Source organism: Oreochromis niloticus, unplaced genomic scaffold (assembly GCF_001858045.2).
Source record: "Oreochromis niloticus isolate F11D_XX unplaced genomic scaffold, O_niloticus_UMD_NMBU tig00000297_pilon, whole genome shotgun sequence".
In the NCBI taxonomy this organism is placed as follows: Eukaryota; Metazoa; Chordata; class Actinopteri; order Cichliformes; family Cichlidae; genus Oreochromis; species Oreochromis niloticus.
Window position 1 is genome coordinate 24,193 of NW_020327113.1, and position 25,514 is coordinate 49,706.

The following is a 25,514-nucleotide window of genomic DNA, read 5'->3' on the forward strand; positions in this document are numbered from 1 at the left end:
CCCTAAAATTTTTATTGTTTCAAATTTTCCGGTCAATCCCCAATTTTCTTTAGTCTCTCGCCAGTTAAAATAAATAACTTCGCTCTTACTTTTATTAATTTTCATTCCAGAAGCTGCCGTAAAGGCTTCACAAACTGACAGACTTCTGTCTATCGACATATTATCTGTAAGTACCAAAGTTGTATCATCCATGTACATAGTGAATTTTATTTCCTTCCCCCCACTACCTGGGGGGGTTAACCCTGTAATTGAGTTATCCAGTCTTAAAGCACATGCAAGTGACTCCATTACCAATATAAACAAAATAGGGGACAACGGACATCCCTGACGTACCCCCGACTTGACCGCAACTGGATCGGTAAACATTCCATTAACAACCACCACACTACTACAGCTACTATATAACACATGAATCCATCTCCTAAAACCTTCCCCAAAACCCAAAATTTCAAGAACCTTCATCAAAACTTGTGATTAACATTATCAAAAGCTTTTCTAGATCAATACCTAAAACGCAAAGGGGAATATTCCGCTCCTGGCTATAAAAATAACTCTCTCTTATAATAGCCAAGCTGTCTGTCATCTTCCGTCCCAATATCCCACATGTTTGTTCTACCCCAATAAGTTTAGGTACAACCGCCTGCAACCGAAAAAATAAAGCTTTTGTTAAAATTTTGTGTCCACACCTAACAGTGTTAGGGGTCTCCAATTTCTTAAATCTTGTTTTGAGCCCTTCTTCCACAACAGTGAAATCATCCCTTTATTCATAGACAACGGTAAAACCTTTTTGTCCCAAGATTCTTTGTAAACTAAGAGCAAAGAGGAGCTAAGCTGTTCCCAAAAGGTAAATAGTACTCTTTAGGCAAACCATCCAGTCCTGGTGCCTTATTATTTGCATACTCAGCATTGCTCTTGTAATTTCCTCTATAGTTACATCTTCTTCTAACAGAATACTGTCAGCCGAATCTAATGTTTGTGATAACTTTGAAAGAAAGAATGTTGCTATTTCTTCATCAATATCTTGTTCTTTATATAAATTGTTATAAAAAGAATGAGTCAGTTCAAGAATTTCTTGTGTGCTTTCCGCTTCCTTCTCTTCATCATCCCTCAAACAATCAATAATTGGTCTGGATTTATGCAATTTCTTAAAAAAATACCTGGTACATTTTTCATTTTCTTCAAAATGCTTTACTCTACTCCTTATTAATACCCCTTTGCTTTTCTCATTCAGACACACCATCATCTCTTTTTTTAATCTCGTGATCTCCTCACCCACATCAAAACCCAAAACAAGAAGGTTATAATATCTTTGCAAACGAGCCTGTTTTCTTCTTTCCCATTGCCTCCTCCCTTTTGCCAAATTCTTCCCCTGCAAACAAAAAAAGACCCGTGTCCTAGCTTTAATGCTCTCCCACCACTCACCCACAGACTCATATAAAGGTTGGAGAGAAAACCATTGTTGTAACTTAATTTTATATTTCCCAACCACTTTTTTATTTTTTAATAAATTTATATTTAACTTCCATGGTCCCGAACTGGGGTTGAAACAGGACTGCACTTCAAACGTACCTTTTAACCTATGATGATCTGAAAAGGGCACTGGCTCCACCTCACAAGAGATAGGATTCAGAGCTTTTGAAACGAACAAAAAATCAATACGGGAAAAGGATTTCCCATTGGACCAAGTATATCCTGGGTCATTTAAATTAAGTGACTTATAAACATCATTCAAATTACCATCAATAATTAAATTTTCTAACACACAAGAGCTCCCATCCCCTCTATCCACAGGGTTCTCACTCCGTCTAGCTCTTTTTCCGAGGGTACAATTAAAATCCCCCCCCATTACTATATTTCTTCTACTACAAAGAAAAAGCTGCAAAGTTTGAAAAAGTGCAGTTCGTTCTTTTTTATCAGTATATCCATAAACATTGATAATCCTAAATTTGACCCCACATCTTTCCACATCAACAAGTAACACTCTCCCATCCACCACAGTCTCCACATTTTCTATATTAAAGGTTCTATTATTAAATAACACCCCCACTCCAGAAAAGCGGTTTTGGTTATCCCCTGACCAAACAGATTGCCCATATACCCATCGTTTCTCAAACTTTGCATAGTTGTCCATGTAGGATATTGCACACTCCTGAAGTAAAAAAATGTCACTACCAGCTTCATGTAACAAGTTAAAGACTGACTGACATTTCACAACGTCATTCAGCCCTCTCGTATTTATAGTAGTTACTCGAAATGTGTTCATTAACCCCTAATAAGGAGAAATGTTAATTCTGCTGGACCTTTGCCTTTTTCTTCTTCTTTTTGGATACTAACCAAATCCCCGATGTTACTTTCTCTACATTATCCCCCACTTTGATTATCTGGGTAGTTTCCTGGGTGACTTTCGAAACTTGCTCCTCAGCCTGGGGTACTGGTGGGGGGGTGGGGTGACTCGTACCATCCAACTCCACCTCTCCAGTTGAAGATTCCGTTGACGTATTTATTTGTCGTTTGAGTGATCATGGTATCGCCCCTGCCAGGTAAGTATGAGTTGGCAGTGTGGGAGACAGGGGTCCCCTTTCCACATGCAGCACTCTGGCTGATGGTGCCTAGCACGCATAATGCCTGAATCCAGTGACGGTGAGCACGCCATTGCGTTTTGTCCCAGTTCAAAGGCCAGACGGAGAGAAGAGCAGACACATGGATCTTTGCTTTTGGACACAAGAGTGAGGGGAGAGCGCGAACGCAGTCCCCCACTACCACAAATTATGCAGTTGAGATTCCCGCATGTGGGGAATTCACAGGGGTCAGCACAACCGCAGTGCAATGGCTGAGCCTCGCCCTGGGCGAACCACCTTCGTGATCATGGTATCGCCCCTGCCAGGTAAGTATGAGTTGGCAGTGTGGGAGACAGGGGTCCCCTTTCCACATGCAGCACTCTGGCTGATGGTGCCTAGCACGCATAATGCCTGAATCCAGTGACGGTGAGCACGCCATTGCATTTTGTCCCAGTTCAAAGGCCAGACGGAGAGAAGAGCAGACACATGGATCTTTGCTTTTGGACACAAGAGTGAGGGGAGAGCACGAACGCAGTCCCCCACTACCACAAATTATGCAGTTGAGATTCCCGCATGTGGGGAATTCACAGGGGTCAGCACAACCACACAAAGGAAACCTACTACAGTCTTTTCACCTGGTGCTGTACAACAAAAGAAGCGTGGAAAACGACCCACCACCTACGGTCCCACAGCCGCTGGTAGATCCTCCGTCCACTACAATAAAATACAGAACATACACATTAAAAGGTGAAAAACATGGGACACAAACAGGCTCTCAACCTACAAAACAAAAAAAAGAAACAATTAAAGGAAAACCAAAGTCTGTGATACAACACACCCAGATATACACCACAGAGCACTGGTTAGAAATACTTTCGCTCGGCGAACCAGCCCACAGCTGGTGCTGGGTCCGATTGTCCTTGGTCTGCTCGGTCTCACACAACTTCCCACAGCTGGGAGAAAGGGGAGAGGCAGTACCAGTTTGTATAACCAGCCCAATATACAGCCGAGAATCGCCCCGGCCAGCCACAAAAAGCTGGAGCGAACGATAGTCCAAGAGGGCGTGGCAAGGCAAGCTACAAGGAAAAACCGGGCCGCCGACAGATTAACCGTAATATAACCAAAACAACACAAAACAAAACAGGGCAAAACAAAATCAAACAAACAAGATCAACAAACAAGACAGCAGCAGAGCAGGCGCCCGACTCTCTACGTAACCAAAGCAGGCGGTTGGTCCCCGAGAGGGCACGGCAGCAATCAAACCCTACAAATAAGAAAAAGGCAAAACTAACCTTAATCTTCTTTAATTTACAAAACTAGCAGCTATAAAATAAGCGGCTTACCCCAGAACTTGGAGGCACTGTACTGCACGGCGGATGCACTCACGCGTCTCCTCACCACGGCTGGATCAAAGGAAAGAAAAACAGCCGCGCTGTAGCGGGCCGCAAAAATATAACTACTAATTGCCGACGTTAGGGAGAAATCAGAAATCGAAGGGGAGACCTACCTGTAGCAATCACATGACCTGATCGCCTCAGTAATTTAACCAACAAGCCAGCGTCTACCGCTGTATCGCACCAGAAGCTCGGGAGGAAATAATCCAACGAGAAAACCCGGCTTCCCTTTATACAGGTACACGCCGCCCTGTAATCAATATACAGGTGGACTCCTGTAAGCGCGGAGCGGGAGCAAGCACAGGAGAGCGAGAGAGAGAGAAAGCAGTAGCGCAAGTGGGGCGAAAGAGAAAGGAAAAGCGAGTAGCCCCTCCGTCTACATTTGCTATTGGACACAAGAGTGAGGGGAGAGCGCGAACGCAGTCCCCCACTACCACAAATTATGCAGTTGAGATTCCCGCATGTGGGGAATTCACAGGGGTCAGCACAACCGCAGTGCAATGGCTGAGCCTCGCCCTGGGCGAACCACCTTCGTGATCATGGTATCCCCCTGCCAGGTAAGTATGAGTTGGCAGTGTGGGAGACAGGGGTCCCCTTTCCACATGCAGCACTCTGGCTGATGGTGCCTAGCACGCATAATGCCTGAATCCAGTGACGGTGAGCACGCCATTGCATTTTGTCCCAGTTCAAAGGCCAGACGGAGAGAAGAGCAGACACATGGATCTTTGCTTTTGGACACAAGAGTGAGGGGAGAGCACGAACGCAGTCCCCCACTACCACAAATTATGCAGTTGAGATTCCCGCATGTGGGGAATTCACAGGGGTCAGCACAACCACACAAAGGAAACCTACTACAGTCTTTTCACCTGGTGCTGTACAACAAAAGAAGCGTGGAAAACGACCCACCACCTACGGTCCCACAGCCGCTGGTAGATCCTCCGTCCACTACAATAAAAATACAGAACATACACATTAAAAGGTGAAAAACATGGGACACAAACAGGCTCTCAACCTACAAAACAAAAAAAAGAAACAATTAAAGGAAAACCAAAGTCTGTGATACAACACACCCAGATATACACCACAGAGCACTGGTTAGAAATACTTTCGCTCGGCGAACCAGCCCACAGCTGGTGCTGGGTCCGATTGTCCTTGGTCTGCTCGGTCTCACACAACTTCCCACAGCTGGGAGAAAGGGGAGAGGCAGTACCAGTTTGTATAACCAGCCCAATATACAGCCGAGAATCGCCCCGGCCAGCCACAAAAAGCTGGAGCGAACGATAGTCCAAGAGGGCGTGGCAAGGCAAGCTACAAGGAAAAACCGGGCCGCCGACAGATTAACCGTAATATAACCAAAACAACACAAAACAAAAGAGGGCAAAACAAAATCAAACAAACAAGATCAACAAAACAAGACAGCAGCAGAGCAGGCGCCCGACTCTCTACGTAACCAAAGCAGGCGGTTGGTCCCCGAGAGGGCACGGCAGCAATCAAACCCTACAAATAAGAAAAAGGCAAAACTAACCTTAATCTTCTTTAATTTACAAAACTAGCAGCTATAAAATAAGCGGCTTACCCCAGAACTTGGAGGCACTGTACTGCACGGCGGATGCATTCACGCGTCTCCTCACCACGGCTGGAGCAAAGGAAAGAAAAACAGCCGCGCTGTAGCGGGCCGCAGAAATATAACTACTAATTGCCGACGTTAGGGAGAAATCAGAAATCGAAGGGGAGACCTACCTGTAGCAATCACATGACCTGATCGCCTCAGTAATTTAACCAACAAGCCAGCGTCTACCGCTGTATCGCACCAGAAGCTCGGGAGGAAATAATCCAACGAGAAAACCCGGCTTCCCTTTATACAGGTACACGCCGCCCTGTAATCAATATACAGGTGGGCTCCTGTAAGCGCAGAGCGGGAGCAAGCACAGGAGAGCGAGAGAGAGAGAAAGCAGTAGCGCAAGTGGGGGCGAAAGAGAAAGGAAAAGCGAGTAGCCCCTCCGGCTACATTTGCTTTTGGACACAAGAGTGAGGGGAGAGCGCGAACGCAGTCCCCCACTACCACAAATTATGCAGTTGAGATTTCCGCATGTGGGGAATTCACAGGGGTCAGCACAACCGCAGTGCAATGGCTGAGCCTCGCCCTGGGCGAACCACCTTCGTGATCATGGTATCCCCCCTGCCAGGTAAGTATGAGTTGGCAGTGTGGGAGACAGGGGTCCCCTTTCCACATGCAGCACTCTGGCTGATGGTGCCTAGCACGCATAATGCCTGAATCCAGTGACGGTGAGCACGCCACTACCACAAATTATGCAGTTGAGATTTCCGCATGTGGGGAATTCACAGGGGTCAGCACAACCGCAGTGCAATGGCTGAGCCTCGCCCTGGGCGAACCACCTTCGTGATCATGGTATCCCCCCTGCCAGGTAAGTATGAGTTGGCAGTGTGGGAGACAGGGGTCCCCTTTCCACATGCAGCACTCTGGCTGATGGTGCCTAGCACGCATAATGCCTGAATCCAGTGACGGTGAGCACGCCATTGCATTTTGTCCCAGTTCAAAGGCCAGACGGAGAGAAGAGCAGACACATGGATCTTTGCTTTTGGACACAAGAGTGAGGGGAGAGCACGAACGCAGTCCCCCACTACCACAAATTATGCAGTTGAGATTCCCGCATGTGGGGAATTCACAGGGGTCAGCACAACCACACAAAGGAAACCTACTACAGTCTTTTCACCTGGTGCTGTACAACAAAAGAAGCGTGGAAAACGACCCACCACCTACGGTCCCACAGCCGCTGGTAGATCCTCCGTCCACTACAATAAAAATACAGAACATACACATTAAAAGGTGAAAAACATGGGACACAAACAGGCTCTCAACCTACAAAACAAAAAAAGAAACAATTAAAGGAAAACCAAAGTCTGTGATACAACACACCCAGATATACACCACAGAGCACTGGTTAGAAATACTTTCGCTCGGCGAACCAGCCCACAGCTGGTGCTGGGTCCGATTGTCCTTGGTCTGCTCGGTCTCACACAACTTCCCACAGCTGGGAGAAAGGGGAGAGGCAGTACCAGTTTGTATAACCAGCCCAATATACAGCCGAGAATCGCCCCGGCCAGCCACAAAAAGCTGGAGCGAACGATAGTCCAAGAGGGCGTGGCAAGGCAAGCTACAAGGAAAAACCGGGCCGCCGACAGATTAACCGTAATATAACCAAAACAACACAAAACAAAACAGGGCAAAACAAAATCAAACAAACAAGACCAACAAAACAAGACAGCAGCAGAGCAGGCGCCCGACTCTCTACGTAACCAAAGCAGGCGGTTGGTCCCCGAGAGGGCACGGCAGCAATCAAACCCTACAAATAAGAAAAAGGCAAAACTAACCTTAATCTTCTTTAATTTACAAACTAGCAGCTATAAAATAAGCGGCTTACCCCAGAACTTGGAGGCACTGTACTGCACGGCGGATGCACTCACGCGTCTCCTCACCACGGCTGGATCAAAGGAAAGAAAAACAGCCGCGCTGTAGCGGGCCGCAAAAATATAACTACTAATTGCCGACGTTAGGGAGAAATCAGAAATCGAAGGGGAGACCTACCTGTAGCAATCACATGACCTGATCGCCTCAGTAATTTAACCAACAAGCCAGCGTCTACCGCTGTATCGCACCAGAAGCTCGGGAGGAAATAATCCAACGAGAAAACCCGGCTTCCCTTTATACAGGTACACGCCGCCCTGTAATCAATATACAGGTGGACTCCTGTAAGCGCGGAGCGGGAGCAAGCACAGGAGAGCGAGAGAGAGAGAAAGCAGTAGCGCAAGTGGGGGCGAAAGAGAAAGGAAAAGCGAGTAGCCCCTCCGTCTACATTTGCTATTGGACACAAGAGTGAGGGGAGAGCGCGAACGCAGTCCCCCACTACCACAAATTATGCAGTTGAGATTCCCGCATGTGGGGAATTCACAGGGGTCAGCACAACCGCAGTGCAATGGCTGAGCCTCGCCCTGGGCGAACCACCTTCGTGATCATGGTATCCCCCCCTGCCAGGTAAGTATGAGTTGGCAGTGTGGGAGACAGGGGTCCCCTTTCCACATGCAGCACTCTGGCTGATGGTGCCTAGCACGCATAATGCCTGAATCCAGTGACGGTGAGCACGCCATTGCATTTTGTCCCAGTTCAAAGGCCAGACGGAGAGAAGAGCAGACACATGGATCTTTGCTTTTGGACACAAGAGTGAGGGGAGAGCACGAACGCAGTCCCCCACTACCACAAATTATACAGTTGAGATTCCCGCATGTGGGGAATTCACAGGGGTCAGCACAACCACACAAAGGAAACCTACTACAGTCTTTTCACCTGGTGCTGTACAACAAAAGAAGCGTGGAAAACGACCCACCACCTACGGTCCCACAGCCGCTGGTAGATCCTCCGTCCACTACAATAAAAATACAGAACATACACATTAAAAGGTGAAAAACATGGGACACAAACAGGCTCTCAACCTACAAAACAAAAAAAAGAAACAATTAAAGGAAAACCAAAGTCTGTGATACAACACACCCAGATATACACCACAGAGCACTGGTTAGAAATACTTTCGCTCGGCGAACCAGCCCACAGCTGGTGCTGGGTCCGATTGTCCTTGGTCTGCTCGGTCTCACACAACTTCCCACAGCTGGGAGAAAGGGGAGAGGCAGTACCAGTTTGTATAACCAGCCCAATATACAGCCGAGAATCGCCCCGGCCAGCCACAAAAAGCTGGAGCGAACGATAGTCCAAGAGGGCGTGGCAAGGCAAGCTACAAGGAAAAACCGGGCCGCCGACAGATTAACCGTAATATAACCAAAACAACACAAAACAAAACAGGGCAAAACAAAATCAAACAAACAAGATCAACAAAACAAGACAGCAGCAGAGCAGGCGCCCGACTCTCTACGTAACCAAAGCAGGCGGTTGGTCCCGAGAGGGCACGGCAGCAATCAAACCCTACAAATAAGAAAAAGGCAAAACTAACCTTAATCTTCTTTAATTTACAAAACTAGCAGCTATAAAATAAGCGGCTTACCCCAGAACTTGGAGGCACTGTACTGCACGGCGGATGCACTCACGCGTCTCCTCACCACGGCTGGATCAAAGGAAAGAAAAACAGCCGCGCTGTAGCGGGCCGCAAAAATATAACTACTAATTGCCGACGTTAGGGAGAAATCAGAAATCGAAGGGGAGACCTACCTGTAGCAATCACATGACCTGATCGCCTCAGTAATTTAACCAACAAGCCAGCGTCTACCGCTGTATCGCACCAGAAGCTCGGGAGGAAATAATCCAACGAGAAAACCCGGCTTCCCTTTATACAGGTACACGCCGCCCTGTAATCAATATACAGGTGGACTCCTGTAAGCGCGGAGCGGGAGCAAGCACAGGAGAGTGAGAGAGAGAGAAAGCAGTAGCGCAAGTGGGGGCGAAAGAGAAAGGAAAAGCGAGTAGCCCCTCCGTCTACATTTGCTATTGGACACAAGAGTGAGGGAGAGCGCGAACGCAGTCCCCCACTACCACAAATTATGCAGTTGAGATTCCCGCATGTGGGGAATTCACAGGGGTCAGCACAACCGCAGTGCAATGGCTGAGCCTCGCCCTGGGCGAACCACCTTCGTGATCATGGTATCGCCCCTGCCAGGTAAGTATGAGTTGGCAGTGTGGGAGACAGGGGTCCCCTTTCCACATGCAGCACTCTGGCTGATGGTGCCTAGCACGCATAATGCCTGAATCCAGTGACGGTGAGCACGCCATTGCGTTTTGTCCCAGTTCAAAGGCCAGACGGAGAGAAGAGCAGACACATGGATCTTTGCTTTTGGACACAAGAGTGAGGGGAGAGCGCGAACGCAGTCCCCACTACCACAAATTATGCAGTTGAGATTCCCGCATGTGGGGAATTCACAGGGTCAGCACAACCGCAGTGCAATGGCTGAGCCTCGCCCTGGGCGAACCACCTTCGTGATCATGGTATCGCCCCTGCCAGGTAAGTATGAGTTGACAGTGTGGGAGACAGGGGTCCCCTTTCCACATGCAGCACTCTGGCTGATGGTGCCTAGCACGCATAATGCCTGAATCCAGTGACGGTGAGCACGCCATTGCATTTTGTCCCAGTTCAAAGGCCAGACGGAGAGAAGAGCAGACACATGGATCTTTGCTCTTGAACACAAGAGTGAGGGGAGAGCGCGAACGCAGTCCCCCACTACCACAAATTATGCAGTTGAGATTCCCGCATGTGGGGAATTCACAGGGGTCAGCACAACCACACAAAGGAAACCTACTACAGTCTTTTCACCTGGTGCTGTACAACAAAAGAAGCGTGGAAAACGACCCACCACCTACGGTCCCACAGCCGCTGGTAGATCCTCCGTCCACTACAATAAAAATACAGAACATACACATTAAAAGGTGAAAAACATGGGACACAAACAGGCTCTCAACCTACAAAACAAAAAAAAGAAACAATTAAAGGAAAACCAAAGTCTGTGATACAACACACCCAGATATACACCACAGAGCACTGGTTAGAAATACTTTCGCTCGGCGAACCAGCCCACAGCTGGTGCTGGGTCCGATTGTCCTTGGTCTGCTCGGTCTCACACAACTTCCCACAGCTGGGAGAAAGGGGAGAGGCAGTACCAGTTTGTATAACCAGCCCAATATACAGCCGAGAATCGCCCCGGCCAGCCACAAAAAGCTGGAGCGAACGATAGTCCAAGAGGGCGTGGCAAGGCAAGCTACAAGGAAAAACCGGGCCGCCGACAGATTAACCGTAATATAACCAAAACAACACAAACAAAAGAGGGCAAAACAAAATCAAACAAACAAGATCAACAAAACAAGACAGCAGCAGAGCAGGCGCCCGACTCTCTACGTAACCAAAGCAGGCGGTTGGTCCCCGAGAGGGCACGGCAGCAATCAAACCCTACAAATAAGAAAAAGGCAAAACTAACCTTAATCTTCTTTAATTTACAAAACTAGCAGCTATAAAATAAGCGGCTTACCCCAGAACTTGGAGGCACTGTACTGCACGGCGGATGCACTCACGCGTCTCCTCACCACGGCTGGAGCAAAGGAAAGAAAAACAGCCGCGCTGTAGCGGGCCACAAAATATAACTACTAATTGCCGACGTTAGGGAGAAATCAGAAATCGAAGGGGAGACCTACCTGTAGCAATCACATGACCTGATCGCCTCAGTAATTTAACCAACAAGCCAGCGTCTACCGCTGTATCGCACCAGAAGCTCGGGAGGAAATAATCCAACGAGAAAACCCGGCTTCCCTTTATACAGGTACACGCCGCCCTGTAATCAATATACAGGTGGGCTCCTGTAAGCGCGCAGCGGGAGCAAGCACAGGAGAGCGAGAGAGAGAGAAAGCAGTAGCGCAAGTGGGGGCGAAAGAGAAAGGAAAAGCGAGTAGCCCCTCCGTCTACATTTGCTATTGGACACAAGAGTGAGGGGAGAGCGCGAACGCAGTCCCCCACTACCACAAATTATGCAGTTGAGATTCCCGCATTTGGGGAATTCACAGGGGTCAGCGCAACCGCAGTGCAATGGCTGAGCCTCGCCCTGGGTGAACCACCTTCGTGATCATGGTATCGCCCCTGCCAGGTAAGTATGAGTTGACAGTGTGGGAGACAGGGGTCCCCTTTCCACATGCAGCACTCTGGCTAATGGTGCCTAACACGCATAATGCCTGAATCCAGTGACGGTGAGCACGCCATTGCGTTTTGTCCCAGTTCAATGGCCAGACAGAGAGAAGAGCAGACACATGGATCTTTGCTTTTGGACACAAGAGTGAGGGGAGAGCGCGAACGCAGTCCCCACTACCACAAATTATGCAGTTGAGATTCCCGCATGTGGGGAATTCACAGGGGTCAGCACATCCGCAGTGCAATGGCTGAGCCTCGCCCTGGGCGAACCACCTTCGTGATCATGGTATCCCCCTGCCAGGTAAGTATGAGTTGGCAGTGTGGGAGACAGGGGTCCCCTTTCCACATGCAGCACTCTGGCTGATGGTGCCTAGCACGCATAATGCCTGAATCCAGTGACGGTGAGCACGCCATTGCATTTTGTCCCAGTTCAAAGGCCAGACCGAGAGAAGAGCAGACACATGGATCTTTGCTTTTGGACACAAGAGTGAGGGGAGAGCGCGAACGCAGTCCCCCACTACCACAAATTATGCAGTTGAGATTCCCGCATTTGGGGAATTCACAGGGGTCAGCACAACCGCAGTGCAATGGCTGAGCCTCGCCCTGGGCGAACCACCTTCGTGATCATGGTATCCCCCCTGCCAGGTAAGTATGAGTTGGCAGTGTGGGAGACAGGGGTCCCCTTTCCACATGCAGCACTCTGGCTGATGGTGCCTAGCACGCATAATGCCTGAATCCAGTGACGGTGAGCACGCCATTGCATTTTGTCCCAGTTCAAAGGCCAGACGGAGAGAAGAGCAGACACATGGATCTTTGCTTTTGGATACAAGAGTGAGAGGAGAGCGCGACCGCAGTCCCCACTACCACAAATTATGCAGTTGAGATTCCCGCATGTGGGGAATTCACAGGGGTCAGCACAACCACACAAAGGAAACCTACTACAGTCTTTTCACCTGGTGCTGTACAACAAAAGAAGCGTGGAAACGACCCACCACCTACGGTCCCACAGCCGCTGGTAGATCCTCCGTCCACTACAATAAAATACAGAACATACACATTAAAAGGTGAAAAACATGGGACACAAACAGGCTCTCAACCTACAAAACAAAAAAAAGAAACAATTAAAGGAAAACCAAAGTCTGTGATACAACACACCCAGATATACACCACAGAGCACTGGTTAGAAATACTTTCGCTCGGCGAACCAGCCCACAGCTGGTGCTGGGTCCGATTGTCCTTGGTCTGCTCGGTCTCACACAACTTCCCACAGCTGGGAGAAAGGGAGAGGCAGTACCAGTTTGTATAACCAGCCCAATATACAGCCGAGAATCGCCCCGGCCAGCCACAAAAAGCTGGAGCGCACGATAGTCCAAGAGGGCGTGGCAAGGCAAGCTACAAGGAAAAACCGGGCCGCCGACAGATTAACCGTAATATAACCAAAACAACACAAAACAAAAGAGGGCAAAACAAAATCAAACAAACAAGATCAACAAAACAAGACAGCAGCAGAGCAGGCGCCCGACTCTCTACGTAACCAAAGCAGGCGGTTGGTCCCGAGAGGGCACGGCAGCAATCAAACCCTACAAATAAGAAAAGGCAAAACTAACCTTAATCTTCTTTAATTTACAAAACTAGCAGCTATAAAATAAGCGGCTTACCCAGAACTTGGAGGCACTGTACTGCACGGCGGATGCACTCACGCGTCTCCTCACCACGGCTGGATCAAAGGAAAGAAAAACAGCCGCGCTGTAGCGGGCCGCAAAATATAACTACTAATTGCCGACGTTAGGGAGAATCAGAAATCGAAGGGAGACCTACCTGTAGCAATCACATGACCTGATCGCCTCAGTAATTTAACCAACAAGCCAGCGTCTACCGCTGTATCGCACCAGAAGCTCGGAGGAAATAATCCAACGAGAAATCCGGCTTCCCTTTATACAGGTACACGCCGCCCTGTAATCAATATACAGGTGGACTCCTGTAAGCGCGGAGCGGGAGCAAGCACAGGAGAGCGAGAGAGAGAGAAAGCAGTAGCGCAAGTGGGGGCGAAAGAGAAAGGAAAAGCGAGTAGCCCTCCGTCTACATTTGCTATTGGACACAAGAGTGAGGGGAGAGCGCGAACGCAGTCCCCCACTACCACAAATTATGCAGTTGAGATTCCCGCATGTGGGGAATTCACAGGGGTCAGCACAACCGCAGTGCAATGGCTGAGCCTCGCCCTGGGCTAACCACCTTCGTGATCATGGTATCGCCCCTGCCAGGTAAGTATGAGTTGGCAGTGTGGGAGACAGGGGTCCCCTTTCCACATGCAGCACTCTGGCTGATGGTGCCTAGCACGCATAATGCCTGAATCCAGTGACTGTGAGCACGCCATTGCGTTTTGTCCCAGTTCAAAGGCCAGACGGAGAGAAGAGCAGACACATGGATCTTTGCTTTGGACACAAGAGTGAGGGAGAGCGCGAACGCAGTCCCCCACTACCACAAATTATGCAGTTGAGATTCCCGCATGTGGGAATTCACAGGGTCAGCACAACCGCAGTGCAATGGCTGAGCCTCGCCCTGGGCGAACCACCTTCGTGATCATGGTATCCCCCTGCCAGGTAAGTATGAGTTGGCAGTGTGGGAGACAGGGGTCCCCTTTCCACATGCAGCACTCTGGCTGATGGTGCCTAGCACGCATAATGCCTGAATCCAGTGACGGTGAGCACGCCATTGCATTTTGTCCCAGTTCAAAGGCCAGACGGAGAGAAGAGCAGACACATGGATCTTTGCTTTTGGACACAAGAGTGAGGGGAGAGCACGAACGCAGTCCCCCACTACCACAAATTATGCAGTTGAGATTCCCGCATGTGGGGAATTCACAGGGGTCAGCACAACCACACAAAGGAAACCTACTACAGTCTTTTCACCTGGTGCTGTACAACAAAAGAAGCGTGGAAAACGACCCACCACCTACGGTCCCACAGCCGCTGGTAGATCCTCCGTCCACTACAATAAAAATACAGAACATACACATTAAAAGGTGAAAAACATGGGACACAAACAGGCTCTCAACCTACAAAACAAAAAAAAGAAACAATTAAAGGAAAACCAAAGTCTGTGATACAACACACCCAGATATACACCACAGAGCACTGGTTAGAAATACTTTCGCTCGGCGAACCAGCCCACAGCTGGTGCTGGGTCCGATTGTCCTTGGTCTGCTCGGTCTCACACAACTTCCCACAGCTGGGAGAAAGGGGAGAGGCAGTACCAGTTTGTATAACCAGCCCAATATACAGCCGAGAATCGCCCCGGCCAGCCACAAAAAGCTGGAGCGCACGATAGTCCAAGAGGGCGTGGCAAGGCAAGCTACAATGAAAAACCGGGCCGCCGACAGATTAACCGTAATATAACCAAAACAACACAAACAAAAGAGGGCAAAACAAAATCAAACAAACAAGATCAACAAACAAGACAGCAGCAGAGCAGGCGCCCGACTCTCTACGTAACCAAAGCAGGCGGTTGGTCCCGAGAGGGCACGGCAGCAATCAAACCCTACAAATAAGAAAAAGGCAAAACTAACCTTAATCTTCTTTAATTTACAAAACTAGCAGCTATAAAATAAGCGGCTTACCCAGAACTTGGAGGCACTGTACTGCACGGCGGATGCACTCACGCGTCTCCTCACCACGGCTGGATCAAAGGAAAGAAAAACAGCCGCGCTGTAGCGGGCCGCAAAAATATAACTACTAATTGCCGACGTTAGGAGAAATCAGAAATCGAAGGGGAGACCTACCTGTAGCAATCACATGACCTGATCGCCTCAGTAATTTAACCAACAAGCCAGCGTCTACCGCTGTATCGCACCAGAAGCTCGGGAGGAAATAATCCAACGAGAAAACCCGGCTTCCCTTTATACAGGTACACGCCGCCCTGTAATCAATATACAGGTGGGCTCCTGTAAGCGCAGAGCGGGAGCAAGCACAGGAGAGCAAGAGAGAGAGAAAGCAGTAGCGCAAGTGGGGGCGAAAGAGAAAGGAAAAGCGAGTAGCCCCTCCGGCTACATTTGCTTTTGGACACAAGAGTGAGGGGAGAGCGCGAACGCAGTCCCCACTACCACAAATTATGCAGTTGAGATTTCCGCATGTGGGGAATTCACAGGGGTCAGCACAACCGCAGTGCAATGGCTGAGCCTCGCCCTGGGCGAACCACCTTCGTGATCATGGTATCGCCCCTGCCAGGTAAGTATGAGTTGGCAGTGTGGGAGACAGGGGTCCCCTTTCCACATGCAGCACTCTGGCTGATGGTGCCTAGCACGCATAATGCCTGAATCCAGTGACGGTGAGCACGCCATTGCGTTTTGTCCCAGTTCAAAGGCCAGACGGAGAAAAGAGCAGACACATGGATCTTTGCTTTTGGACACAAGAGTGAGGGAGAGCGCGAACGCAGTCCCCCACTACCACAAATTATGCAGTTGAGATTCCCGCATGTGGGGAATTCACAGGGGTCAGCACAACCGCAGTGCAATGGCTGAGCCTCGCCCTGGGCGAACCACCTTCGTGATCATGGTATCCCCCCTGCCAGGTAAGTATGAGTTGGCAGTGTGGGAGACAGGGGTCCCCTTTCCACATGCAGCACTCTGGCTGATGGTGCCTAGCACGCATAATGCCTGAATCCAGTGACGGTGAGCACGCCATTGCATTTTGTCCCAGTTCAAAGGCCAGACCGAGAGAAGAGCAGACACATGGATCTTTGCTTTTGGACACAAGAGTGAGGGAGAGCACGAACGCAGTCCCCACTACCACAAATTATGCAGTTGAGATTCCCGCATGTGGGGAATTCACAGGGGTCAGCACAACCACACAAAGGAAACCTACTACAGTCTTTTCACCTGGTGCTGTACAACAAAAGAAGCGTGGAAAACGACCCACCACCTACGGTCCCACAGCCGCTGGTAGATCCTCCGTCCACTACAATAAAAATACAGAACATACACATTAAAAGGTGAAAAACATGGGACACAAACAGGCTCTCAACCTACAAAACAAAAAAAAGAAACAATTAAAGGAAAACCAAAGTCTGTGATACAACACACCCAGATATACACCACAGAGCACTGGTTAGAAATACTTTCGCTCGGCGAACCAGCCCACAGCTGGTGCTGGGTCCGATTGTCCTTGGTCTGCTCGGTCTCACACAACTTCCCACAGCTGGGAGAAAGGGGAGAGGCAGTACCAGTTTGTATAACCAGCCCAATATACAGCCGAGAATCGCCCCGGCCAGCCACAAAAAGCTGGAGCGAACGATAGTCCAAGAGGGCGTGGCAAGGCAAGCTACAAGGAAAAACCGGGCCGCCGACAGATTAACCGTAATATAACCAAAACAACACAAAACAAAAGAGGGCAAAACAAAATCAAACAAACAAGATCAACAAAACAAGACAGCAGCAGAGCAGGCGCCCGACTCTCTACGTAACCAAAGCAGGCGGTTGGTCCCGAGAGGGCACGGCAGCAATCAAACCCTACAAATAAGAAAAAGGCAAAACTAACCTTAATCTTCTTTAATTTACAAAACTAGCAGCTATAAAATAAGCGGCTTACCCAGAACTTGGAGGCACTGTACTGCACGGCGGATGCACTCACGCGTCTCCTCACCACGGCTGGATCAAAGGAAAGAAAAACAGCCGCGCTGTAGCGGGCCGCAAAATATAACTACTAATTGCCGACGTTAGGGAGAAATCAGAAATCGAAGGGGAGACCTACCTGTAGCAATCACATGACCTGATCGCCTCAGTAATTTAACCAACAAGCCAGCGTCTACCGCTGTATCGCACCAGAAGCTCGGGAGGAAATAATCCAACGAGAAAACCCGGCTTCCCTTTATACAGGTACACGCCGCCCTGTAATCAATATACAGGTGGACTCCTGTAAGCGCGGAGCGGGAGCAAGCACAGGAGAGCGAGAGAGAGAGAAAGCAGTAGCGCAAGTGGGGGCGAAAGAGAAAGGAAAAGCGAGTAGCCCCTCCGTCTACATTTGCTATTGGACACAAGAGTGAGGGGAGAGCGCGAACGCAGTCCCCCACTACCACAAATTATGCAGTTGAGATTCCCGCATGTGGGGAATTCACAGGGGTCAGCACAACCGCAGTGCAATGGCTGAGCCTCGCCCTGGGCGAACCACCTTCGTGATCATGGTATCGCCCCTGCCAGGTAAGTATGAGTTGGCAGTGTGGGAGACAGGGGTCCCCTTTCCACATGCAGCACTCTGGCTGATGGTGCCTAGCACGCATAATGCCTGAATCCAGTGACGGTGAGCACGCCATTGCGTTTTGTCCCAGTTCAAAGGCCAGACGGAGAGAAGAGCAGACACATGGATCTTTGCTTTTGGACACAAGAGTGAGGGGAGAGCGCGAACGCAGTCCCCCACTACCACAAATTATGCAGTTGAGATTCCCGCATGTGGGGAATTCACAGGGGTCAGCACAACCGCAGTGCAATGGCTGAGCCTCGCCCTGGGCGAACCACCTTCGTGATCATGGTATCGCCCCTGCCAGGTAAGTATGAGTTGGCAGTGTGGGAGACAGGGGTCCCCTTTCCACATGCAGCACTCTGGCTGATGGTGCCTAGCACGCATAATGCCTGAATCCAGTGACGGTGAGCACGCCATTGCATTTTGTCCCAGTTCAAAGGCCAGACGGAGAGAAGAGCAGACACATGGATCTTTGCTTTTGGACACAAGAGTGAGGGGAGAGCACGAACGCAGTCCCCCACTACCACAAATTATGCAGTTGAGATTCCCGCATGTGGGGAATTCACAGGGGTCAGCACAACCACACAAAGGAAACCTACTACAGTCTTTTCACCTGGTGCTGTACAACAAAGAAGCGTGGAAAACGACCCACCACCTACGGTCCCACAGCCGCTGGTAGATCCTCCGTCCACTACAATAAAAATACAGAACATACACATTAAAAGGTGAAAAACATGGGACACAAACAGGCTCTCAACCTACAAAACAAAAAAAAGAAACAATTAAAGGAAAACCAAAGTCTGTGATACAACACACCCAGATATACACCACAGAGCACTGGTTAGAAATACTTTCGCTCGGCGAACCAGCCCACAGCTGGTGCTGGGTCCGATTGTCCTTGGTCTGCTCGGTCTCACACAACTTCCCACAGCTGGGAGAAAGGGGAGAGGCAGTACCAGTTTGTATAACCAGCCCAATATACAGCCGAGAATCGCCCCGGCCAGCCACAAAAAGCTGGAGCGAACGATAGTCCAAGAGGGCGTGGCAAGGCAAGCTACAAGGAAAAACCGGGCCGCCGACAGATTAACCGTAATATAACCAAAACAACACAAAACAAAACAGGGCAAAACAAAATCAAACAAACAAGATCAACAAAACAAGACAGCAGCAGAGCAGGCGCCCGACTCTCTACGTAACCAAAGCAGGCGGTTGGTCCCCGAGAGGGCACGGCAGCAATCAAACCCTACAAATAAGAAAAGGCAAAACTAACCTTAATCTTCTTTAATTTACAAAACTAGCAGCTATAAAATAAGCGGCTTACCCCAGAACTTGGAGGCACTGTACTGCACGGCGGATGCATTCACGCGTCTCCTCACCACGGCTGGAGCAAAGGAAAGAAAAACAGCCGCGCTGTAGCGGGCCGCAGAAATATAACTACTAATTGCCGACGTTAGGGAGAAATCAGAAATCGAAGGGGAGACCTACCTGTAGCAATCACATGACCTGATCGCCTCAGTAATTTAACCAACAAGCCAGCGTCTACCGCTGTATCGCACCAGAAGCTCGGGAGGAAATAATCCAACGAGAAAACCCGGCTTCCCTTTATACAGGTACACGCCGCCCTGTAATCAATATACAGGTGGGCTCCTGTAAGCGCAGAGCGGGAGCAAGCACAGGAGAGCGAGAGAGAGAGAAAGCAGTAGCGCAAGTGGGGGCGAAAGAGAAAGGAAAAGCGAGTAGCCCCTCCGGCTACATTTGCTTTTGGACACAAGAGTGAGGGAGAGCGCGAACGCAGTCCCCCACTACCACAAATTATGCAGTTGAGATTTCCGCATGTGGGGAATTCACAGGGTCAGCACAACCGCAGTGCAATGGCTGAGCCTTGCCCTGGGCGAACCACCTTCGTGATCATGGTATCCCCCCTGCCAGGTAAGTATGAGTTGGCAGTGTGGGAGACAGGGGTCCCCTTTCCACATGCAGCACTCTGGCTGATGGTGCCTAGCACGCATAATGCCTGAATCCAGTGACGGTGAGCACGCCATTGCATTTTGTCCCAGTTCAAAGGCCAGACGGACAGAAGAGCAGACACATGGATCTTTGCTTTTGGACACAAGAGTGAGGGGAGAGCACGAACGCAGTCCCCACTACCACAAATTATACAGTTGAGATTCCCGCATGTGGGGAATTCACAGGGGTCAGCACAACCGCAGTGCAATGGCTGAGCCTCGCCCTGGGTGAACCACCTTCGTGATCATGGTATCGCCCCTGCCAGGTAAGTATGAGTTGACAGTGTGGGAGACAGGGGTCCCCTTTCCACATGCAGCACTCTGGCTGATGGTGCCTAGCACGCATAATGCCTGAATCCAGTGACTGTGAGCACGCCATTGCATTTTGTCCCAGTTCAATGGCCAGACAGAGAGAAGAGCAGACACATGGATCTTTGCTTTTGGACACAAGAGTGAGGGGAGAGCGCGAACGCAGTCCCCCACTACCACAAATTATGCAGTTGAGATTGCCGCATTTGGGGAATTCACAGGGGTCAAGACAACCGCAGTGCAATGGCTGAGCCTCGCCCTGGGCGAACCACCTTCGTGACGATGGTATCGCCCCTGCCAGGTAAGTATGAGTTGGCAGTGTGGGAGACAGGGGTCCCCTTTCCACATGCAGCACTCTGGCTGATGGTGCCTAGCACGCATAATGCCTGAATCCAGTGACGGTGAGCACGCCATTGCGTTTTGTCCCAGTTCAAAGGCCAGACGGAGAGAAGAGCAGACACATGGATCTTTGCTTTTGGACACAAGAGTGAGGGAGAGCGCGAACGCAGTCCCCCACTACCACAAATTATGCAGTTGAGATTCCCGCATGTGGGGAATTCACAGGGGTCAGCACAACCGCAGTGCAATGGCTGAGCCTCGCCCTGGGCGAACCACCTTTGTGATCATGGTATCCCCCCTGCCAGGTAAGTATGAGTTGGCAGTGTGGGAGACAGGGGTCCCCTTTCCACATGCAGCACTCTGGCTGATGGTGCCTAGCACGCATAATGCCTGAATCCAGTGACGGTGAGCACGCCATTGCATTTTGTCCCAGTTCAAAGGCCAGACGGAGAGAAGAGCAGACACATGGATCTTTGCTTTTGGACACAAGAGTGAGGGGAGAGCACGAACGCAGTCCCCCACTACCACAAATTATGCAGTTGAGATTCCCGCATGTGGGGAATTCACAGGGGTCAGCACAACCACACAAAGGAAACCTACTACAGTCTTTTCACCTGGTGCTGTACAACAAAAGAAGCGTGGAAAACGACCCACCACCTACGGTCCCACAGCCGCTGGTAGATCCTCCGTCCACTACAATAAAAATACAGAACATACACATTAAAAGGTGAAAAACATGGGACACAAACAGGCTCTCAACCTACAAAACAAAAAAAGAAACAATTAAAGGAAAACCAAAGTCTGTGATACAACACACCCAGATATACACCACAGAGCACTGGTTAGAAATACTTTCGCTCGGCGAACCAGCCCACAGCTGGTGCTGGGTCCGATTGTCCTTGGTCTGCTCGGTCTCACACAACTTCCCACAGCTGGGAGAAAGGGAGAGGCAGTACCAGTTTGTATAACCAGCCCAATATACAGCCGAGAATCGCCCCGGCCAGCCACAAAAAGCTGGAGCGAACGATAGTCCAAGAGGGCGTGGCAAGGCAAGCTACAAGGAAAAACCGGGCCGCCGACAGATTAACCGTAATATAACCAAAACAACACAAAACAAAAGAGGGCAAAACAAAATCAAACAAACAAGATCAACAAAACAAGACAGCAGCAGAGCAGGCGCCCGACTCTCTACGTAACCAAAGCAGGCGGTTGGTCCCCGAGAGGGCACGGCAGCAATCAAACCCTACAAATAAGAAAAAGGCAAAACTAACCTTAATCTTCTTTAATTTACAAAACTAGCAGCTATAAAATAAGCGGCTTACCCCAGAACTTGGAGGCACTGTACTGCACGGCGGATGCACTCACGCGTCTCCTCACCACGGCTGGATCAAAGGAAAGAAAAACAGCCGCGCTGTAGCGGGCCGCAAAAATATAACTACTAATTGCCGACGTTAGGGAGAAATCAGAAATCGAAGGGAGACCTACCTGTAGCAATCACATGACCTGATCGCCTCAGTAATTTAACCAACAAGCCAGCGTCTACCGCTGTATCGCACCAGAAGCTCGGGAGGAAATAATCCAACGAGAAAACCCGGCTTCCCTTTATACAGGTACACGCCGCCCTGTAATCAATATACAGGTGGACTCCTGTAAGCGCGGAGCGGGAGCAAGCACAGGAGAGCGAGAGAGAGAGAAAGCAGTAGCGCAAGTGGGGGCGAAAGAGAAAGGAAAAGCGAGTAGCCCCTCCGTCTACATTTGCTATTGGACACAAGAGTGAGGGGAGAGCGCGAACGCAGTCCCCACTACCACAAATTATGCAGTTGAGATTCCCGCATGTGGGGAATTCACAGGGGTCAGCACAACCGCAGTGCAATGGCTGAGCCTCGCCCTGGGCGAACCACCTTCGTGATCATGGTATCCCCCTGCCAGGTAAGTATGAGTTGGCAGTGTGGGAGACAGGGGTCCCCTTTCCACATGCAGCACTCTGGCTGATGGTGCCTAGCACGCATAATGCCTGAATCCAGTGACGGTGAGCACGCCATTGCATTTTGTCCCAGTTCAAAGGCCAGACGGAGAGAAGAGCAGACACATGGATCTTTGCTTTTGGACACAAGAGTGAGGGGAGAGCACGAACGCAGTCCCCACTACCACAAATTATGCAGTTGAGATTCCCGCATGTGGGGAATTCACAGGGGTCAGCACAACCACACAAAGGAAACCTACTACAGTCTTTTCACCTGGTGCTGTACAACAAAAGAAGCGTGGAAAACGACCCACCACCTACGGTCCCACAGCCGCTGGTAGATCCTCCGTCCACTACAATAAAAATACAGAACATACACATTAAAAGGTGAAAAACATGGGACACAAACAGGCTCTCAACCTACAAAACAAAAAAAGAAACAATTAAAGGAAAACCAAAGTCTGTGATACAACACACCCAGATATACACCACAGAGCACTGGTTAGAAATACTTTCGCTCGGCGAACCAGCCCACAGCTGGTGCTGGGTCCGATTGTCCTTGGTCTGCTCGGTCTCACACAACTTCCCACAGCTGGGAGAAAGGGAGAGGCAGTACCAGTTTGTATAACCAGCCCAATATACAGCCGAGAATCGCCCCGGCCAGCCACAAAAAGCTGGAGCGAACGATAGTCCAAGAGGGCGTGGCAAGGCAAGCTACAAGGAAAAACCGGGCCGCCGACAGATTAACCGTAATATAACCAAAACAACACAAAACAAAAGAGGGCAAAACAAAATCAAACAAACAAGATCAACAAAACAAGACAGCAGCAGAGCAGGCGCCCGACTCTCTACGTAACCAAAGCAGGCGGTTGGTCCCCGAGAGGGCACGGCAGCAATCAAACCCTACAAATAAGAAAAAGGCAAAACTAACCTTAATCTTCTTTAATTTACAAAACTAGCAGCTATAAAATAAGCGGCTTACCCCAGAACTTGGAGGCACTGTACTGCACGGCGGATGCACTCACGCGTCTCCTCACCACGGCTGGATCAAAGGAAAGAAAAACAGCCGCGCTGTAGCGGGCCGCAAAAATATAACTACTAATTGCCGACGTTAGGGAGAAATCAGAAATCGAAGGGGAGACCTACCTGTAGCAATCACATGACCTGATCGCCTCAGTAATTTAACCAACAAGCCAGCGTCTACCGCTGTATCGCACCAGAAGCTCGGGAGGAAATAATCCAACGAGAAAACCCGGCTTCCCTTTATACAGGTACACGCCGCCCTGTAATCAATATACAGGTGGACTCCTGTAAGCGCGGAGCGGGAGCAAGCACAGGAGAGCGAGAGAGAGAGAAAGCAGTAGCGCAAGTGGGGGCGAAAGAGAAAGGAAAAGCGAGTAGCCCCTCCGTCTACATTTGCTATTGGACACAAGAGTGAGGGGAGAGCGCGAACGCAGTCCCCCACTACCACAAATTATGCAGTTGAGATTCCCGCATGTGGGAATTCACAGGGTCAGCACAACCGCAGTGCAATGGCTGAGCCTCGCCCTGGGCGAACCACCTTCGTGATCATGGTATCGCCCCTGCCAGGTAAGTATGAGTTGGCAGTGTGGGAGACAGGGGTCCCCTTTCCACATGCAGCACTCTGGCTGATGGTGCCTAGCACGCATAATGCCTGAATCCAGTGACGGTGAGCACGCCATTGCATTTTGTCCCAGTTCAAAGGCCAGACGGAGAGAAGAGCAGACACATGGATCTTTGCTTTTGGACACAAGAGTGAGGGAGAGCACGAACGCAGTCCCCCACTACCACAAATTATGCAGTTGAGATTCCCGCATGTGGGGAATTCACAGGGGTCAGCACAACCACACAAAGGAAACCTACTACAGTCTTTTCACCTGGTGCTGTACAACAAAAGAAGCGTGGAAAACGACCCACCACCTACGGTCCCACAGCCGCTGGTAGATCCTCCGTCCACTACAATAAAAATACAGAACATACACATTAAAAGGTGAAAAACATGGGACACAAACAGGCTCTCAACCTACAAAACAAAAAAAAGAAACAATTAAAGGAAAACCAAAGTCTGTGATACAACACACCCAGATATACACCACAGAGCACTGGTTAGAAATACTTTCGCTCGGCGAACCAGCCCACAGCTGGTGCTGGGTCCGATTGTCCTTGGTCTGCTCGGTCTCACACAACTTCCCACAGCTGGGAGAAAGGGGAGAGGCAGTACCAGTTTGTATAACCAGCCCAATATACAGCCGAGAATCGCCCCGGCCAGCCACAAAAAGCTGGAGCGAACGATAGTCCAAGAGGGCGTGGCAAGGCAAGCTACAAGGAAAAACCGGGCCGCCGACAGATTAACCGTAATACAACCAAAACAACACAAAACAAAAGAGGGCAAAACAAAATCAAACAAACAAGATCAACAAAACAAGACAGCAGCAGAGCAGGCGCCCGACTCTCTACGTAACCAAAGCAGGCGGTTGGTCCCGAGAGGGCACGGCAGCAATCAAACCCTACAAATAAGAAAAAGGCAAAACTAACCTTAATCTTCTTTAATTTACAAAACTAGCAGCTATAAAATAAGCGGCTTACCCCAGAACTTGGAGGCACTGTACTGCACGGCGGATGCATTCACGCGTCTCCTCACCACGGCTGGAGCAAAGGAAAGAAAAACAGCCGCGCTGTAGCGGGCCGCAGAAATATAACTACTAATTGCCGACGTTAGGGAGAAATCAGAAATCGAAGGGGAGACCTACCTGTAGCAATCACATGACCTGATCGCCTCAGTAATTTAACCAACAAGCCAGCGTCTACCGCTGTATCGCACCAGAAGCTCGGGAGGAAATAATCCAACGAGAAAACCCGGCTTCCCTTTATACAGGTACACGCCGCCCTGTAATCAATATACAGGTGGACTCCTGTAAGCGCGGAGCGGGAGCAAGCACAGGAGAGCGAGAGAGAGAGAAAGCAGTAGCGCAAGTGGGGGCGAAAGAGAAAGGAAAAGCGAGT

General features: G+C 49.8%; 1 protein-coding gene, 33 non-coding genes and 1 pseudogene across 38 annotated transcripts; all 35 read right to left on the bottom strand.

Moving 5' to 3' along the window:
- Positions 1–2,728: 2,728 nt before the first annotated feature.
- On the bottom strand, positions 2,729–2,892 carry LOC112844559 (U1 spliceosomal RNA). Its single transcript, XR_003217282.1, has one exon. It is a non-coding gene; the product is annotated as a U1 spliceosomal RNA (small nuclear RNA).
- Positions 2,893–3,072: 180 nt separating this feature from the next.
- Positions 3,073–3,244, bottom strand: LOC112844508 (U1 spliceosomal RNA). The gene has a single exon (XR_003217235.1). It is a non-coding gene; the product is annotated as a U1 spliceosomal RNA (small nuclear RNA).
- A 1,110-nt stretch (positions 3,245–4,354) lies between these two features.
- On the bottom strand, positions 4,355–4,517 carry LOC112844560 (U1 spliceosomal RNA). The gene has a single exon (XR_003217283.1). It is a non-coding gene; the product is annotated as a U1 spliceosomal RNA (small nuclear RNA).
- Positions 4,518–4,697: 180 nt separating this feature from the next.
- On the bottom strand, positions 4,698–4,869 carry LOC112844510 (U1 spliceosomal RNA). The gene has a single exon (XR_003217237.1). It is a non-coding gene; the product is annotated as a U1 spliceosomal RNA (small nuclear RNA).
- Positions 4,870–5,982: 1,113 nt separating this feature from the next.
- Positions 5,983–6,146, bottom strand: LOC112844533 (U1 spliceosomal RNA). The gene has a single exon (XR_003217256.1). It is a non-coding gene; the product is annotated as a U1 spliceosomal RNA (small nuclear RNA).
- Positions 6,147–6,232: 86 nt separating this feature from the next.
- On the bottom strand, positions 6,233–6,386 carry LOC112844500 (uncharacterized; annotated as a pseudogene).
- Positions 6,387–6,566: 180 nt separating this feature from the next.
- Positions 6,567–6,738, bottom strand: LOC112844511 (U1 spliceosomal RNA). Its single transcript, XR_003217238.1, has one exon. It is a non-coding gene; the product is annotated as a U1 spliceosomal RNA (small nuclear RNA).
- A 1,111-nt stretch (positions 6,739–7,849) lies between these two features.
- LOC112844549 (U1 spliceosomal RNA) lies at positions 7,850–8,014 on the bottom strand. Its single transcript, XR_003217272.1, has one exon. It is a non-coding gene; the product is annotated as a U1 spliceosomal RNA (small nuclear RNA).
- Positions 8,015–8,194: 180 nt separating this feature from the next.
- Positions 8,195–8,366, bottom strand: LOC112844515 (U1 spliceosomal RNA). The gene has a single exon (XR_003217242.1). It is a non-coding gene; the product is annotated as a U1 spliceosomal RNA (small nuclear RNA).
- A 1,111-nt stretch (positions 8,367–9,477) lies between these two features.
- On the bottom strand, positions 9,478–9,641 carry LOC112844520 (U1 spliceosomal RNA). The gene has a single exon (XR_003217246.1). It is a non-coding gene; the product is annotated as a U1 spliceosomal RNA (small nuclear RNA).
- A 181-nt stretch (positions 9,642–9,822) lies between these two features.
- LOC112844555 (U1 spliceosomal RNA) lies at positions 9,823–9,983 on the bottom strand. The gene has a single exon (XR_003217278.1). It is a non-coding gene; the product is annotated as a U1 spliceosomal RNA (small nuclear RNA).
- A 180-nt stretch (positions 9,984–10,163) lies between these two features.
- LOC112844504 (U1 spliceosomal RNA) lies at positions 10,164–10,335 on the bottom strand. Its single transcript, XR_003217230.1, has one exon. It is a non-coding gene; the product is annotated as a U1 spliceosomal RNA (small nuclear RNA).
- A 1,111-nt stretch (positions 10,336–11,446) lies between these two features.
- Positions 11,447–11,610, bottom strand: LOC112844530 (U1 spliceosomal RNA). The gene has a single exon (XR_003217253.1). It is a non-coding gene; the product is annotated as a U1 spliceosomal RNA (small nuclear RNA).
- A 181-nt stretch (positions 11,611–11,791) lies between these two features.
- On the bottom strand, positions 11,792–11,952 carry LOC112844568 (U1 spliceosomal RNA). Its single transcript, XR_003217291.1, has one exon. It is a non-coding gene; the product is annotated as a U1 spliceosomal RNA (small nuclear RNA).
- Positions 11,953–12,132: 180 nt separating this feature from the next.
- LOC112844509 (U1 spliceosomal RNA) lies at positions 12,133–12,296 on the bottom strand. Its single transcript, XR_003217236.1, has one exon. It is a non-coding gene; the product is annotated as a U1 spliceosomal RNA (small nuclear RNA).
- Positions 12,297–12,477: 181 nt separating this feature from the next.
- On the bottom strand, positions 12,478–12,646 carry LOC112844526 (U1 spliceosomal RNA). The gene has a single exon (XR_003217251.1). It is a non-coding gene; the product is annotated as a U1 spliceosomal RNA (small nuclear RNA).
- A 1,102-nt stretch (positions 12,647–13,748) lies between these two features.
- On the bottom strand, positions 13,749–13,912 carry LOC112844531 (U1 spliceosomal RNA). The gene has a single exon (XR_003217254.1). It is a non-coding gene; the product is annotated as a U1 spliceosomal RNA (small nuclear RNA).
- Positions 13,913–14,090: 178 nt separating this feature from the next.
- On the bottom strand, positions 14,091–14,251 carry LOC112844573 (U1 spliceosomal RNA). The gene has a single exon (XR_003217296.1). It is a non-coding gene; the product is annotated as a U1 spliceosomal RNA (small nuclear RNA).
- On the bottom strand, positions 14,245–24,987 carry LOC112844492 (keratin-associated protein 5-3-like). Of its 5 annotated transcripts, XM_025904197.1 has the most exons (7): positions 24,628–24,987; positions 24,429–24,534; positions 22,805–22,843; positions 21,182–21,220; positions 18,526–18,564; positions 16,557–16,595; positions 14,245–14,631 (listed from the first exon to the last, which is right to left on the bottom strand). In XM_025904197.1, exons 2-7 carry the CDS (start codon positions 24,493–24,495, stop codon positions 14,549–14,551), a joined length of 306 nt encoding a protein of 101 aa, XP_025759982.1. In that variant the 5' UTR covers positions 24,496–24,534; positions 24,628–24,987; the 3' UTR covers positions 14,245–14,548. The 5 variants fall into 5 exon arrangements, 2 of the variants coding, with proteins under 2 accessions (XP_025759982.1, XP_025759980.1); XM_025904195.1 differs by having other exon boundaries at positions 24,429–24,987; XR_003217221.1 differs by lacking the exons at positions 21,182–21,220; positions 22,805–22,843; positions 24,429–24,534; positions 24,628–24,987 and adding an exon at positions 19,359–19,622 and having other exon boundaries at positions 18,526–19,283.
- Positions 14,432–14,603, bottom strand: LOC112844512 (U1 spliceosomal RNA). Its single transcript, XR_003217239.1, has one exon. It is a non-coding gene; the product is annotated as a U1 spliceosomal RNA (small nuclear RNA).
- Positions 15,713–15,874, bottom strand: LOC112844534 (U1 spliceosomal RNA). Its single transcript, XR_003217257.1, has one exon. It is a non-coding gene; the product is annotated as a U1 spliceosomal RNA (small nuclear RNA).
- LOC112844541 (U1 spliceosomal RNA) lies at positions 16,054–16,217 on the bottom strand. The gene has a single exon (XR_003217264.1). It is a non-coding gene; the product is annotated as a U1 spliceosomal RNA (small nuclear RNA).
- Positions 16,398–16,567, bottom strand: LOC112844523 (U1 spliceosomal RNA). Its single transcript, XR_003217249.1, has one exon. It is a non-coding gene; the product is annotated as a U1 spliceosomal RNA (small nuclear RNA).
- Positions 17,678–17,841, bottom strand: LOC112844570 (U1 spliceosomal RNA). The gene has a single exon (XR_003217293.1). It is a non-coding gene; the product is annotated as a U1 spliceosomal RNA (small nuclear RNA).
- Positions 18,022–18,185, bottom strand: LOC112844499 (U1 spliceosomal RNA). Its single transcript, XR_003217228.1, has one exon. It is a non-coding gene; the product is annotated as a U1 spliceosomal RNA (small nuclear RNA).
- LOC112844505 (U1 spliceosomal RNA) lies at positions 18,366–18,536 on the bottom strand. Its single transcript, XR_003217231.1, has one exon. It is a non-coding gene; the product is annotated as a U1 spliceosomal RNA (small nuclear RNA).
- Positions 19,648–19,810, bottom strand: LOC112844562 (U1 spliceosomal RNA). Its single transcript, XR_003217285.1, has one exon. It is a non-coding gene; the product is annotated as a U1 spliceosomal RNA (small nuclear RNA).
- On the bottom strand, positions 19,992–20,153 carry LOC112844563 (U1 spliceosomal RNA). The gene has a single exon (XR_003217286.1). It is a non-coding gene; the product is annotated as a U1 spliceosomal RNA (small nuclear RNA).
- On the bottom strand, positions 20,334–20,497 carry LOC112844553 (U1 spliceosomal RNA). Its single transcript, XR_003217276.1, has one exon. It is a non-coding gene; the product is annotated as a U1 spliceosomal RNA (small nuclear RNA).
- On the bottom strand, positions 20,677–20,840 carry LOC112844544 (U1 spliceosomal RNA). The gene has a single exon (XR_003217267.1). It is a non-coding gene; the product is annotated as a U1 spliceosomal RNA (small nuclear RNA).
- LOC112844513 (U1 spliceosomal RNA) lies at positions 21,021–21,192 on the bottom strand. Its single transcript, XR_003217240.1, has one exon. It is a non-coding gene; the product is annotated as a U1 spliceosomal RNA (small nuclear RNA).
- Positions 22,304–22,464, bottom strand: LOC112844566 (U1 spliceosomal RNA). The gene has a single exon (XR_003217289.1). It is a non-coding gene; the product is annotated as a U1 spliceosomal RNA (small nuclear RNA).
- Positions 22,646–22,815, bottom strand: LOC112844521 (U1 spliceosomal RNA). Its single transcript, XR_003217247.1, has one exon. It is a non-coding gene; the product is annotated as a U1 spliceosomal RNA (small nuclear RNA).
- On the bottom strand, positions 23,927–24,088 carry LOC112844546 (U1 spliceosomal RNA). The gene has a single exon (XR_003217269.1). It is a non-coding gene; the product is annotated as a U1 spliceosomal RNA (small nuclear RNA).
- Positions 24,268–24,439, bottom strand: LOC112844514 (U1 spliceosomal RNA). The gene has a single exon (XR_003217241.1). It is a non-coding gene; the product is annotated as a U1 spliceosomal RNA (small nuclear RNA).
- Positions 24,988–25,514: the final 527 nt, after the last annotated feature.